This window comes from Dermacentor variabilis, chromosome 1 (genome assembly GCF_050947875.1).
Source record: "Dermacentor variabilis isolate Ectoservices chromosome 1, ASM5094787v1, whole genome shotgun sequence".
Classification (NCBI taxonomy): domain Eukaryota; kingdom Metazoa; phylum Arthropoda; class Arachnida; order Ixodida; family Ixodidae; genus Dermacentor; species Dermacentor variabilis.
This window is the reverse complement of record NC_134568.1, coordinates 233,460,317-233,474,232: the sequence shown is the minus strand read 5'-3', so window position 1 is coordinate 233,474,232 and position 13,916 is coordinate 233,460,317. Positions and strand designations below refer to the sequence as shown.

Below are 13,916 nucleotides of genomic sequence, written 5' to 3'. Positions count from 1 at the left end.
TGGAAGAAGTCAAGGGAGAGATGAGATAATACCATAAATCGGGGAGCTAATGTTTCCTATAATATTTTAGCTATTTATTTTGGGGGGAGGGGGGTGTGAAGGCTAAAGTTTAAGGGGAAGGGGATATAAGGAAAAAAGGAAAATGGGAGGGGGAGTAAAAGGCTAGGTGGCACCAGCTGCCGCCAATTACAACGGGTGTAGCCGTCATCCATCCATCCGGGGAAATTACTTGTGCTTAATAAATGAAATAAACGATAAATTAAAGGAAATGAAGGTGGATGAAAAAAACTTGCCGCAGGTGGGGAACGATCCCACAACCTTTGCATTTCACGTGCGATGCTTTACCAATTGAGCTACTGCGGTGCCATTTCGGGCCCCTCGGTTAACCCCATTCCTTCTCGATTATGTTTGTGTCATTTTTTGGGAGAGCTGACTAACCTTATTTTAGCCTCTTGCGGTTTCTTATTCACACAACAATTATCGTGCTTAACTACTGTGGTAGGTAATTTCCAGTTTTTTACATGGAAGTAGTTTTACAGTGTCCCAGCCCAACAGAGATGCAAACTATAGCAATGGCGTTCTAGCATGAAAATTGAGCTAACCAAGAAACTTTAAAAGCAGCAAGGAAAGCACCCACCAATCAAAGCTCCAAAAACAGATTTCAGCCTGTGTTTATCCTCTGCAGATGTTAAAAACTAGTATCCTGAAACGACTAAAACACTTGACAGCTCTCATGCCTGGACAAACACGGCAAGCAAACAGATTGAATTAAGCAACACACAGGCACTCAATTTTTTTCCATCGTGATGCAAATGAACGCTACCAAGCTAAGCTTAAATGACTACTGACATGCCATTTCAGACTTTCTTTTTTGCACTAAATGAAAAATACCAATTAGCCTCAAAGCATCATTATTGATTTACTAGAATAGCTTTTTTTAAAGAGCAGGACACTGCAATGTTCTGGCACTCGTTACACCTTTCTCTGTGGTCTCTTATGCTGCTACATCAGGCCATGCAATGAGTAAGAGGCATAGCAGACCACAGAGAGAGCTAGAGCGTGTGCGAAATTGCCACGATGTCCTGCTCCCAAGTGGCCACCACTGACCTCATGACCCATTATACCTCCTGAGAAAGGAAACCGAAACAGGTTCATAGAAAAGCTATTAGTAGTAAATCATTTAGGGTGCTCTAAGGTTTTCCATTAGTTTTTCTAAGGTTTCGAGGTCCACTGTGAATTTGAGGGCACTCGGTGTCTGCCATTTCACTTTATGACATCGGATGCTGTCACCAAGAGAGTGGCAATTAAGGAAAGAAAACGACTGGAGACTACTACCTTCAGTAGTACAGCTATTCCCCCCCCCCCCCATTTATACTAAAAACCGTTGTTATTCCAGGAACAACAGAATAGAAGCATTTACACTTTCGAATGAAATAGACAAAATATATAGTCCTTGAATATCAATTTAACATTACAATGCTGGAATCCATAATGAAGTAACTTTCAGTGTAACAACACTGGGAATGTGGCACTGCAATCTGGCAAATACAATCTGGCACTGCTGCCACGAAGCATCTGAGTGATGTAGCAAAATTAAACATGATGGTGATCGCAATCCCTGAAAATTTATACCTGATATTTTTGTTCTAGGTCTGACGGTACATGATTTCCCGTCACAAAAACGCACACACGTGTCAAAAAAAAAGAAAAATTGAAGGCGTCCTATGAATTTGTCTGGCTTAATGCTGTCACCGAAAATGCCGTCATCAGGGATCACCCCAGCACACTACAAGAGCTAATGCTAACCGTTTGGACGAGCATGCGCCAAGGCAAGACTTGTTTATCAGTTATGTATAGACATGATAACCAACAATGGAAAAACGCTAAGAGTAGCACTGATTTCTTTGTCAACATAGCTAATCAGTGCGTTGAAGAGAGCAATGTGACCAGTACACTTCGAACCTGCTTCCAGCGATCTAAAACGTCATATGACAAGAGTTCCAAAAAACAGTCAAGCGCTCAGCTACATGGCATAACCTCGTTAAACATGAACATGCGTCGTTATGAACGCGGACGATAAATGTCACATGATTTAAAAGGAAGGGGGGGGGGGGGGGGGCGTTACCGTGCGATCCCCGTTTACCTTTGGTGCCATTGGACATGGACGAAGTGGAACTGTCGTCTTGGACGTTTCGTTCTCCTTGTGTCTCCAACGAGTTCGTCGTAATGAATTTGACATCGTATTCGGGCACTACTTGTGATGCTGACATGTCGACAAACCTCAAATTAGCACGTACCTTACTTTAGCACTAAAAAGTAAACGCAGGCACTTCGTCTGTCAATCTCTAATGAGACAGCCACATCGTCAACATCGCACAAAAGCAGGCAGCGCGATGCGAAGGCGCCAAGGACTGCACCACGCTACACCAGACACTGCAGCTGCACATGCCACCCAAACCAAAGGCCCACAGTCAGCTGCTTCACGATGCCCCCGACCCGTGCGCCCCCTGTTTTTCAGTGTTGATGCTAATCATAATTATTGTCATAATATTGACTAGCACTGTAAATTAACCAATAATAACAATCATATTGACTTTGTGATGCGGTCTATGAAACGCAGTAACGCAGCTTTAACATTTAACCATACTTATTAAATTTATCTACTAGGGCTTTAAGATCAGGAAAACGAATGCACAAAAAATGTATCAAATGCAACAACACGTAAAAAAATGCAGCGTCTATGGATTTATCAATAATTACTAGTGAAACTTTTTTTTCTTTCAAACCCTCGCAAATAAACACTGCTACGTTCCACGGTTTTGATCCACTGAAGCGATCAGCTGACTGTCTTGTCGACCAATAAGATCAGTGTTCTTCCGGCAGGCTAAAATGGCAGCAGTTAGGTGAGGGAGATATGTCGTAGTTTTTCGTTCGAACAGCTTCTTTTGGCGGAAAAAAATGGATCAGAAGAAGTCGCCGTTTTCGATGCTTAACCTGCCACCTCACTGCCGTTTCATTTGCGCAGTTGAAAAGCACCCCTACCCACTGCGCGTGTTCGCCGCACCATGCACGTAGAACCCAGCGCTGTTCGTCGCCTCCCTGTACTAGTGCGCGTCAACAGCGGTCTGCTCCGATAGACGATCTGCCTACAGAATGGGTGGCAAACAGAGCACGACTACGTCTAACCCGCGCGTCTCGGCGGGCTCCGGTGACACTACAGGAGCGACGGCGGCAACAGCCGCGGCAGGCGGAGGACTGTCTTCCCTGCTCGCAGGCGCCCACCACTCCTCAAGCAGCACGGATGCCAGACTCCGGGCGCGCAGCCTGTCGAGCGTGCTGAACCTGCACCCGGGCCAGCCCTTGAGCATTCCGGCGTCGCAGAGCGGCTTCGGAACACCCGAGTCGCCGCCTGAGTCCGGATCAAGCACTCCAGATAGCACGCCGTTCGGCCGTGTCTTCGCAGCGCACTCGCTGCCCGTGCAGCTGGTCTCTTTCAACGGCGAGTGCTCTCTCTTCTCTTTTACCACGCGCCCCGTGTTGTTCAAGGAAATCGAGCCGCTTTCGGTTTTCGATCCGAGTTTATGCGAGCTGCTGTTGATTTTTTTTAGTATCAGTATGCGACGCGGCGTCTGGCCTTGAGAGCACGCATCGGGAAAGCATTTGCGTCAGCATCCGAACACACATCGACTATCGGCAGTGCAGCGGTGTTTCCACAGCGCGCATCGCTCTCGCTAGCCTTTGATGCCTCGTTGTGGCATCAGAGGCACCCGCTCGAGCTGCCGATGGCAGTTTCCCGTTGACAGGTCTTCTCGTGCCTCGTCTCGGGGCAGCTACTGCGTAGACATCCGCGGTGGCTTCTATGCGATTTGCAGCTCATGCAATCATTACGGGCAAGAGAAAAGCACCCGGACAGGCGTGCTGGTTTTTTGCGTTGCTGGGATAAAGACGCAGGATTGAGCTTGTGTGTTTTAACTGTCGCTGTAGCTAACGGCACAAGCGAGTACTGCTGCTGGGTAGCCAGCCTAGAGTGTATATTGTTCACCAGGATTTGTGGACGTCGCACACATATATGTAGCTCATTGAACTTGATAGTTGCGCTCAATAGTGCATCTGTGTTAAAGCTGTTAATCCATTCGTACAGTCCCTCGCAGAAAAGTAAAAGGCCAACCAGCAGTTGCAGACAACGGCCGACTGGCCTTTACTTATTGCTATTAATCAACTTATCAGTCTAAGATGTCAATAGCGACTAATCAATGCATTTTATCAGTGTCAAAATCATTGTTGCACACTTCTGTGATAAAATAAGCATTAATGTCGAATGTAAACTTGTTTATTGCACGTTTGTAAAGCGAAGTTCTTGATGGAAACTATGTGTACTGATATAATTCAAGGTTTTCTGGTGTTGTTGAGCATGGGGCGTTATATTTACAGTATGATGCTTTACTTCATAAGATCACTCTATAGTTTTATTGTCACATAATTAGCTATGAGATACCTTCTCTGTATTTTATTTTTTTCAATATCATTTATTGCATTTTAAGAATAGTGCACCAGGTGTTTTTACTTCCGTGTGTGGGAATCAACACAGCTTAGTGCAAAACTTGTCAGTCATCTGTTCACTAACCTACTTGTACATGGCCTCGCAAGTCTTGTAGCTGCTTGTCAAGATGTTTTGCAGCACCATGTCTTAACATGGCACAGAATATAGACATCATTTTATTTCTGTGGTCAGTGTCTGTTATTCTGTGCCATGCTTATCCCCAACCAAATAACTTTTCATCAAACCCTACATTTCACGTCTTAGCATGTTTGCATTCTACAGATTTATTATTATTATTATTATTAGTAGTAGTAGTAGTAGTAGTAGTAGTAGTAGTAGTAGTAGTAGTTATCAGGAAGATAGGTCGGAGGAAAACATGGGAAAGTGATTGTTCAAATAGATGTGGCAGCTAGTGAGTACAGGAGAGAGACATTTGTTAAGAGCTTCAGTTCCCCGAGTGTGTTCAGGTGCTTGCCCCCACGGAACGAGCCATATTTGGAAGGTTCCAAAAGCGCCAACCAACGTCCCCTTGCTGCTCCTTTAAAAAGAACTCTTTTTTAGGAGTGGCAGCAAAAACAAGACCCCACTTGTCATATGGCCACTGCTATGTGCAACAGGGTGAACGTTTCTAACCGTGCATAATGTCAGCTCTTTGCTGCCTGTTAGAGCACCTATGAACCTTGTAAGTGGCTGCAGTTATGGCTTATGCTAGTTTAACAATTCAGTTTGTTGGAGGCAGTTGTTCTTCAAAGGAGTGTGCAGTAAAAAGCATACAAAATACCTGGTGCCATAATACATGCAAACTGTTCTTCCCAATTCATGGTTTTGCATTTACAGGCCTCTTATACTAATTTCTGCCACCCTCTAGGTTGCCATTTGTACAAAGCATGTTCTTATCTTTCTAGATGATTTTTTTTCCCCACTTTAATTGGTGTCTGGAGATATTTTGTGCTGTCTGAAATTCTTGCAAGTCCTAAGGATGGTTGGCTCAAAAGACAGCTTTAAAAAGCCTTTTAATGGGTTAGTTGGCACATAGCCAAACATGAATTATTACATATGGGAAAGATATTGACACAATACGAAAGCATCAGGAAGTGCTTTCTGTGGTCTTCTCTCTTTGCGATGGTCTCATTCATGCTAGGATCACTGTGGGCACTTATTTCAATGGCCAAGCTTGGTTGTTGTATGCTAGATCTCAAATTGTGTGTAGCCTAAACAGGAAAAAGCAAGTGCCACAGGAAGCTTAGTGTAAAGCAGTCACTGTACTTTTCACAATGAAATAGCTTGGAAAATTCTAATGTGTTGCGCACTTGATAGAATCTCTGTGGAATGAACACTGGTGAAAGTCAATTTAACTGCTTTTATGGTTGCATTTGTCAATCTTTTTCAGATTTTATTTTGCAGAAAGATATCGACTTGGTTGGTCTCAGGCTTGCTGCAGAAAATGCAGTGAAAGGAATTTGTAAAAATTGAATTAGATTAATAGATGACATCAACATAACCAACAAACTCGGGCTTTGTCATTTGTAATACCGGTGTCGCACATGCACTTTTGATGGTGATCAAGGTCGATCCGGATCGAGTGTTTCTACACGGTCATTTGCGATCTTGATCTTGTGGTATCCAGATCCAGACAGCCGCGATCATTATATGAATTTGTAGCCAAGGCATTATGCAGTTTTGAGAGTTGAAGACGATAAGCAGCCGATAACTCGATTCGGATCATTGGACCGTGCAGCTGCGGCCATTGTTGATCAAGATCAAGAAATCCGACCAGATCGGGCCCAATCATGATCAGAAATGTACATGTGACGCAGGTATAAGTTTCCACTGCACTACTTTAATATACGTAAATACGCAGATTAAGACTTCTGCGAAATTAACCTTGATTTACTCATTTTTTTAGCTGTTGCATTCTATCCGACCAGGCATAATATTACAAAATAACTTCAACCAGTAGAAGTACCACCAAATACACAATGTCCAGCATTGTAGCCCGCTGATTAAGGGGTACACATATTCAAGGTAACTTTAGATCAGGACAGTCTGGAATTTTGCCTCAAAAGTGAACGTGCTAACTGCACTAGCAACATTTCTCTCAATAGCTCAGAAACCGACCTGACAGACTATCTTCGGCAGATGAGTGGCATGCATGTAAGTGGGTGCTGTCTGAATGGATGGATGGATGGAAAGCTGAATCCTTTAAATCAGGCAGCGGCACACGCCCCCTAGCTGTGACTAGTAATATATTTTGTAGTTAGTGGAGGGTGAAATTTCACTTTTGTCTTGCTTTTAGCCACCAATCAGATAGCCTCCGTTCGGTTATTTCTACCTGCTTGATGGTCAATTTTGCCTCCACTGTCCCTAAACCACAAGGCTTTGAAAAAAATAATCCCTGTTGCTTGGAACTGTACGGCGAAGCCATTTACAGACTGGTGTTCAGCTGTTTCCTCCTCGTTTCCATACGCACTGCATAACGTGGTACTTGACTCGGTATGTCTTAATCCGCCATACTCCTATCCTGGCTTCAAACAACTAAGAACTTGCCCTAGAATTTTCGTAGATATTTTCTTTGGCAATTTCCTGCTTGAAAGTTCTGTATGTTCCCAGTGCTGATTTCGTCTGCACCCCTATTTTGCACCAACCCCTCTCTGTTTCTTTAACCTTTTTCTTAACCGATGATTCTTGGTTTGCACCCCCGCTGCTGTCCAAATATTTGCTTTACAATTTTCTGGTTCGCTTCCTCCATTTTGTATCAACATTCATCATGTACTATTACCTGAAAACTTTCCTAGCCGACCACTTTCCCTCAATCGCTCCTTCAATTCTATCTTGCTACTAGCTTTCCTGCCCTCGAATGATGTCCATCCCATGTCGCCCTGTACCCCTTGATTTGGTGTATTTCCGTGTGCTCCCAAAGCAAGCCTGCCTACCCATTGAACCTCAGATCTCATGCACAGGACCACATTGCCGAAAGTCAGACTAGGAACCATCGCCCCTTTCCAAATCCCTCTCACCACTTTGTACCCATTGTAATTCCACAGTGCTCTGGTTACCTTTAGTCGTTACATATTTTTCATGTTCTGTTAGGTGCCCAGCCCCATTGTTTATCCACATGTTAAGCTATTTGTGCAGTGCGACTTTCTACCGTCTTTTACCCATTGGCCAGAAAATAAACAAAGTCAACCACAGTCCAGCGTTTACGGTCTTTTTCTACCCATTGCTTCCTGCATGTTTGCATTGGTAAACAATTTTCAGTTTTAGCATCTGGGCAGTGCAGTTGCAGGTGATCTTTTTTTCTACGAAAACAGTCTCAAAAATGACCAGCTAGTTGAACAGGACTTCAAAAGAAGCAAAAAAAAAAAAAGCATTCATGTGCCATTCCACTCTGTGAAGGTGGATGACGAGCGAAGCTGATCCGATCGGCGTTGAGCTTCGGGAGATGCGCCGGCACGTGCGGATGCACGTAACCGTTCGTCGTCGAGAAACATGGAATCGCACCCTTTAGTAGAGCTTCTCTACACGTGTTTTACTGAACCGAGGCCCGTTGCGCTTTATCAGCGCCTCCTTACACGTGCCACAGACTCGAAACTCCCCAACGTTCTCGCCGGGAAAGCGCCGCGTCAGCACATCCACCGCCTTCTGCCGTCGCTCTTCCGACCGTATTCTGTTGTTTTCTGAGAGGTCTGGAACCTTGCTTAGGCGCCGTCGAACCCCGGCACCGTGCCCTCGTGGCGTCGACGTCTCTTTGCGGCATTCTCGGCGTCGCGATATGCGTCGTCTGCTCTTGGTCGTCATTACGTACCACATCGCGGGCACGCTCTTCTCGGGCCGCCAGGTTGGCACGACGTCGACGGTCTCTCTCACGCTGCTCTCGTTGTCACTCCTCGTCGATGTGCTGCTCTTCATATGGATCACGCGTGGCCTTGCCATAACGGTGGGGCGAAAACGTACCATAAATTCCGCATGGACGCTATAAAATCCCGGATCCTGGCCATAGCTTTGCTGTAAAAATACTTAGTGGGAGAGATAACGCTAATGTATTTATTTGATAACTGAGGTTTTTAGCGCACGAAAAGGGACGAAAGACAGTGGCGAAACGAGGACACAGCGCTGTGTCCTCGTTTCGCCACTGTCTTTCGTCCCTTTTCGTGCGCAAAAAACCTGTTATGGAATACCAACACGCCCTAACCTACGCTCTTTCAAGTATATATTTACTTCGTCAAATTTCACTTGGTCACCTGCTTCTGCGCGTCTTGCATCCGACCGTTGCGCGCATGTGGTCGCACGTCTACGCGCGTCCAAAGGCGCATCCACAGTGGAAGGGGCACGTCTTCGCTATGGAGTGGCCGCGAGCGATTTAAGTGCGCATTGCCAGCAGTTCTTTTGGATGAAAAAAAAATAATTCAGGAATTTTTCAGAAACATGCGATTGACCTTAATTCTGACCTTTACACACGCCTTCAAAAATTACATGCACTTGTGCTGGTTGTCGGCGGGACGCCTGTGGATCACCTCGCTGTTTCTGATAGGCTGTCGCCGGTCTAGCACGCGCTAGCACGCGCTAGCACGTGCTAGCACGTGCAAGTACAGATTGGACCAGATCTGCACACGATAGTACCGCAGAATAGCTCTGACAGTGGGACACTTGCCTGCAATTATTTTGCAGGAAAAAAAATACTAATAATTCAGGAATTTTTCAGAAACATACGATAGACCTTAAATCTGACCTTTACGCACGCCTTCAAAAATTACGTGCACTCGTGCTGGTTGTCGGCGAAACGCCTGTGGATCACCTCGCTGTTTCTGATAGGCTGTCGCCGGTCTAGCACGCGCTAGCACGTGCAAGTAAGTATATTGGACAAGATGTGCTCACGATAGTACCGCAGAATAGCTCTGACAGTGTGACACAGCGAATTCCAGCGCGTCTATATCACTGCTTTCACTCTCTGGTGGCTTCAGCATTTTTGTCGGAGTATTTGCTACCGCAGGCGGCTATTCTACGATCGGTATCATGGCAAGTTATCGTGCGTATTGAGGCTCTTTTACAAATTTTACGTATCTGGCGCAGCGGACGCGTCTGGCGTTGTCGACATGCGATAGGGACGCGTGACGCAGATAGACGAGGGTGGCGTTCAGCCACCTTTAGGCAGATATAGAACTTGAATTGTCGCGGCGCGGGTCGAGCTACGATGCTATACTTGATACGTTATCACCGGGGCGTAGCTTATCGCGACTTCGAAACACGGCGATGCGCGTCCTACTGAGGACACGTGCGCTGTCAGCACTTGCTTCCAAGCTTCAGCGAAAGTGGATGTTACTCTCACGAAGCGTTAATAATTAGAAATTAAAGACAATAATTCAGGCGTGCCAAAATGACGAGCGCCAGGCATCGCGACATAATCGCCTATAGTCTATTAAAGTAGCCACTTTGCACTAATTGACTTTCAATTACTAACCCTAACGCACATTTTGGCACTTCACTGTTTTCCTTTCTTCTGTCCCTTTTCAAGAAATGTATTTTGCGCCACAAAGTATACCTAGAAAATCTAAGCACTAGCTTGCCGAAGAAGTAATCTTGGCGTAAATGAGTTGGTTCATTAGCAAGGTTTTTCAGCACAAACAGGACGAGGGGGCAAAGGGAATAGCTGTGCTGGTCCTATTTTCACGTGTGTTCCTTTTGTTCTCGTCTTGTTTGCGCTGAAAAAAATCTTAGTACATATCTTGTAAGCCCGGTAGTGCTTGGTGCTTATATTTAAGCAGCAAAATGTTATATTTAAAACAGATGTACACAAATGTGCCCATAGCTCCATGAGATCTGCTGGTGTACTTGAGTGCGAGTGAGCAGTTGTGGTCCTTTCTTTTTGTTGTGTATTTTTATGTGTATTAAATGTGTATTTATTATGCCTCACTTACATGGTAAGCCAGCTTTGAAAATTGCAAAAGTGGCTCTCTTTGCTGTTTTGCGAGTTGCCATGGCTTGTTTAAACCACTATTTTTGTTGACTTAGAATGAACACACTTTGAACACTGAGCAGCCACGGTTCTTCAATTACAATGTGTGTCCTGAAGTATAAGTTAATAAATGATTAAGACATATTTAATGGTGCCTGCCACCACTGCCATTTCATTGCTGAAGAAAGACACATTGCACTGTGTGTTAGTGCAATGTGTGCAACTCTGCACAGCCCCAGAGCCGGTGCGGCAGCTCGGCTACTGGCATCAAGAATTCCAGCTCAAGAGAACCTAACAGCTGAACTAGTTTATTGTCCAGTTTCCATCGTATGCAGCTGTAATACTGGTCTCTGTTTAACTGCTAATGCCAATTTGACAATAATCCAATTTAACTGATTGAACTTCTGAAACCTAGGTACCTGGAAAGAGCCTTTCTGACTTAAAAGCAGAGCCCAAGTATCCATTTAACCAATGTTTCTGAATTGTAATGTCGAAAATGCTTTTAAGTAGTCCTGAAGTGTTTGTACTCTAAAGTTTTTTGCAGCTACACTGATTGAAACGGAAAGTTGATCTGCCACATGTACTCTGTAAAGAAAATTTACATGCCCTGAACTGCTCTTAAGACAGATATGTACACTCTAAAAAAAGTTTGCACCCTTTGGGATGTATATCTGCCACACAACAATAATAGTCATCTGCCTTGATGCGTTTCCTTTCTTGAAAACGCTGCGCCCGCTACTTTGCTGTCGGGAACGCTATGTCATGCTGATAACGCACATGCCGTTCATTACTGGAAAGTACCGGGCTCGCAGCGTTGAAGAAAGGAAACGCATCAAGGCAGATGACAATTGTTGTGTGGCAGATATACACTCCAAAGGGTGCAAACTTTTTTAGAGTGTATCTGCTCCTAAAGTTACTCCAGATTGTCTTTATGCTGTCTCATTCCTAAATTACTTTTTGAAAAGCAAACATTAGGTATAGCATTTTTACAAAATGCTATACCTAATGTTATATATGTTATAAGTTATATATGCTTGATTTAAGGTTTCTTTTTCAGTGTTTGTGGCATCCAACAGTCATCTGATGTGTTTGCTATTGAAGGGCCTGCCCGTGTAGTATGTAATACTTGCGGCATCATTCAAACCGACTTTGTAGTTGTTGCTCAACTACTGTTCAACTATCAACCACTCCTTTTCTTGTGTGCAGGTATCAAGTGCCCCGTCTGTTCAAAGTTTGTTCTGCCTGATGACGTAGAGTGTCACCTTGTCATGTGCTTGACAAAGCCAAGAATCGGCTACAATGGTAAAGCCAGAGCTTGTATTTTTGTAACCTATCTCTCTCTTGGTCAGTCCCACTAGCTCTCTCTGTGTGAATGAGAAGAATAAAAGAAACCAAGAGGCCTTTACATTCTTGCTCATTGCACAGGGAGGTCCTCAACTCTAGCCACATGTAAGGCTTTATAGACCTTATGCAAAGTCTACTGCCATCTATAGGCAGCTTTATGCGAATCTGCCATCATCAAGGGGAGCTGACGGAGGGTGGCCAGTGAAATGCGATCTGCGTGTTAGCTCGACATCAAGCTCAATTTTTTACGTTGCAAGGTAAATTTATGGAAGAATGCTATACTGAAGTGAGCTAGGAGAGCATGCTGTAAACGCATCAGTGTCACTTATAATTTGAGAGGGTGTCAATTGCAGCATCAGATAGGTTTTACGCATGTGATTTCACTGTTGGTTTCAGTGGAATATAATTTCTCGGAGGAAGCACCCAAGATTGTGTTTTTGTTTCAATATGTGGGTAAGTTCTTGATGGAGCTATATGCGCACATATTGCCCATGAATGCTATATTCACTTTATCATTTCCTCTAGGTGCTTTACTAGTAGCTTTTTCTCATGTATTTTATATGTAGTGCCACCTGGGTTCATACATCACCATGCCCAAAATCTACCTCCTGTACTCGCAAAAATAACTCGTGTGAAGGCCACAATCGGCTCTTGTGCCTTTGCAGCGAGCGCAAGCCTCTAATGTGGTGTCTGCAAGCTAGATATGGGGCCGTGACACCAGCAGATGTTGACACTTTTGCATAAGGTCTATTGGCCAGCTGCCTGCACCTAAGACCATGTACTCTATGAAATCTACAGTTTAATGGGTCTTCCATGTCTGTCGCCATGGGTGTTAGTGCTGCTGGCTAATACTCCCAGGGCTAGGTTATAAATACAAGTGCATAAATGCTCAAGAAAGGGGACAGAGGGCAGCTATCGCCATAACTCAATTGGTAGAACATTGCACATGTGATGCTGCCCTTGCGCCATAAAACACCACACATCATCATCACATGTGATGCCAATGTCATGGGCTTGGCCAGCACCTCCTAGATAGTGGGTCTGTGCACTCTGCTTTGACGGCATGATACTGGGGCTGAAATTTTCACTGTCAAGCCTGGCTTGGCGAAAGGGGTGATCTCAAAATTACCGTGACTTGCTCGGGAGCATTTCCGTTAGATTCTTTGGCAGTCGGGCAAGGTAGCGTGACAACATGGATTGAAGTGCATAGGCCTTGTGCTATCTAAGAGGCATTGGTATGGCCTATTCCCATTAGTGCCAAAGTTTCCTTTCATCCACATTCATTTGACTTGATCACCTTGAAGAGTGGTCACTATGAATGTTCAGTGAGTGGAATCTTTTAATGGAAGTTCATGATCAGATTGCCAGATCATATAAGTGTGCCTACACTGCCATTGTGGATTTTGTTGTGTATTGCTATTATCAGCAGGCGTTTGATGCATTGCGACACCACGTAACCAAGCATACGAGGGTTGGACGCTCCCACATGTAGCCGTGCATAGCTTAGCCGTGTCTGGGGAAAGGGGAATCCTGGGAGTTGAGCAGATGCCAGGTGTTCAGACATTTAAGACCTCCTGGCGAAGGCAACTTTCGTCTCTGCTTCACATAGATGGTGCCTCCACACTGACCCACCTGGAGGAAATCGGCAGCCGCCTTTTCCTGTCTTCCTCTTCAGTCTTCGTCTTTCCCTCTCACTTGCAATCGTTCCAGTCTTCTACTCAATTCCTTTTACTTCCGATTTTCTAGGCGGCAAGAGTTAACCTGGTGCAATATACCCAGTCTTGGGTGTATATATATATATATATATATACACGAGAAGAAAGGGGGTTAACTGAGGGGCCCGATTTTTGTTAGTCATATCGTAACAAGCCAACAAACACTGACACCAAGGACAACATAGGGGTAATTACTTGTGCTTAATAAATGAAATAAAGAAACGATAAGTTAATGGAAATTAAAGTGGATGAAAAAACAACTTGCCGCAGGTGGGTACCGAACCCACAACCTTCGTATTTTGCCTTCAGTTAGCATGTGTGGGTTTATTGACCAGTCGCCTTCACCCAAAAAAAAAAGATCACG

At 44.6% G+C, this 13,916-nt stretch overlaps 2 protein-coding genes across 5 annotated transcripts in view; one reads left to right on the top strand and one right to left on the bottom strand.

Moving 5' to 3' along the window:
* LOC142559365 (sodium-coupled neutral amino acid transporter 7-like) overlaps positions 1-2,508 on the bottom strand; it is a 46,505-nt gene extending 43,997 nt beyond the window's left edge. The window contains exon 1 of one of the 4 annotated variants that reach the window (XM_075670974.1): positions 2,126-2,508. In XM_075670974.1, the coding sequence (XP_075527089.1) occupies positions 2,126-2,270 (145 nt within the window). In that variant the 5' untranslated portion in view covers positions 2,271-2,508. The remainder of the gene's footprint in view (positions 1-2,125) is intronic. The other 3 variants (XM_075670976.1, XM_075670982.1, XM_075670986.1) reach the window with 3 other exon arrangements.
* A 353-nt stretch (positions 2,509-2,861) lies between these two features.
* LOC142559389 (E3 ubiquitin-protein ligase ZNRF1) overlaps positions 2,862-13,916 on the top strand; it is a 32,901-nt gene continuing 21,846 nt past the window's right edge. Inside the window, exons 1-2 of the mRNA XM_075670993.1 lie at positions 2,862-3,499; positions 11,700-11,795. Coding sequence (XP_075527108.1) covers positions 3,154-3,499; positions 11,700-11,795 — 442 coding nt within the window. The 5' untranslated portion in view covers positions 2,862-3,153. The remainder of the gene's footprint in view (positions 3,500-11,699; positions 11,796-13,916) is intronic.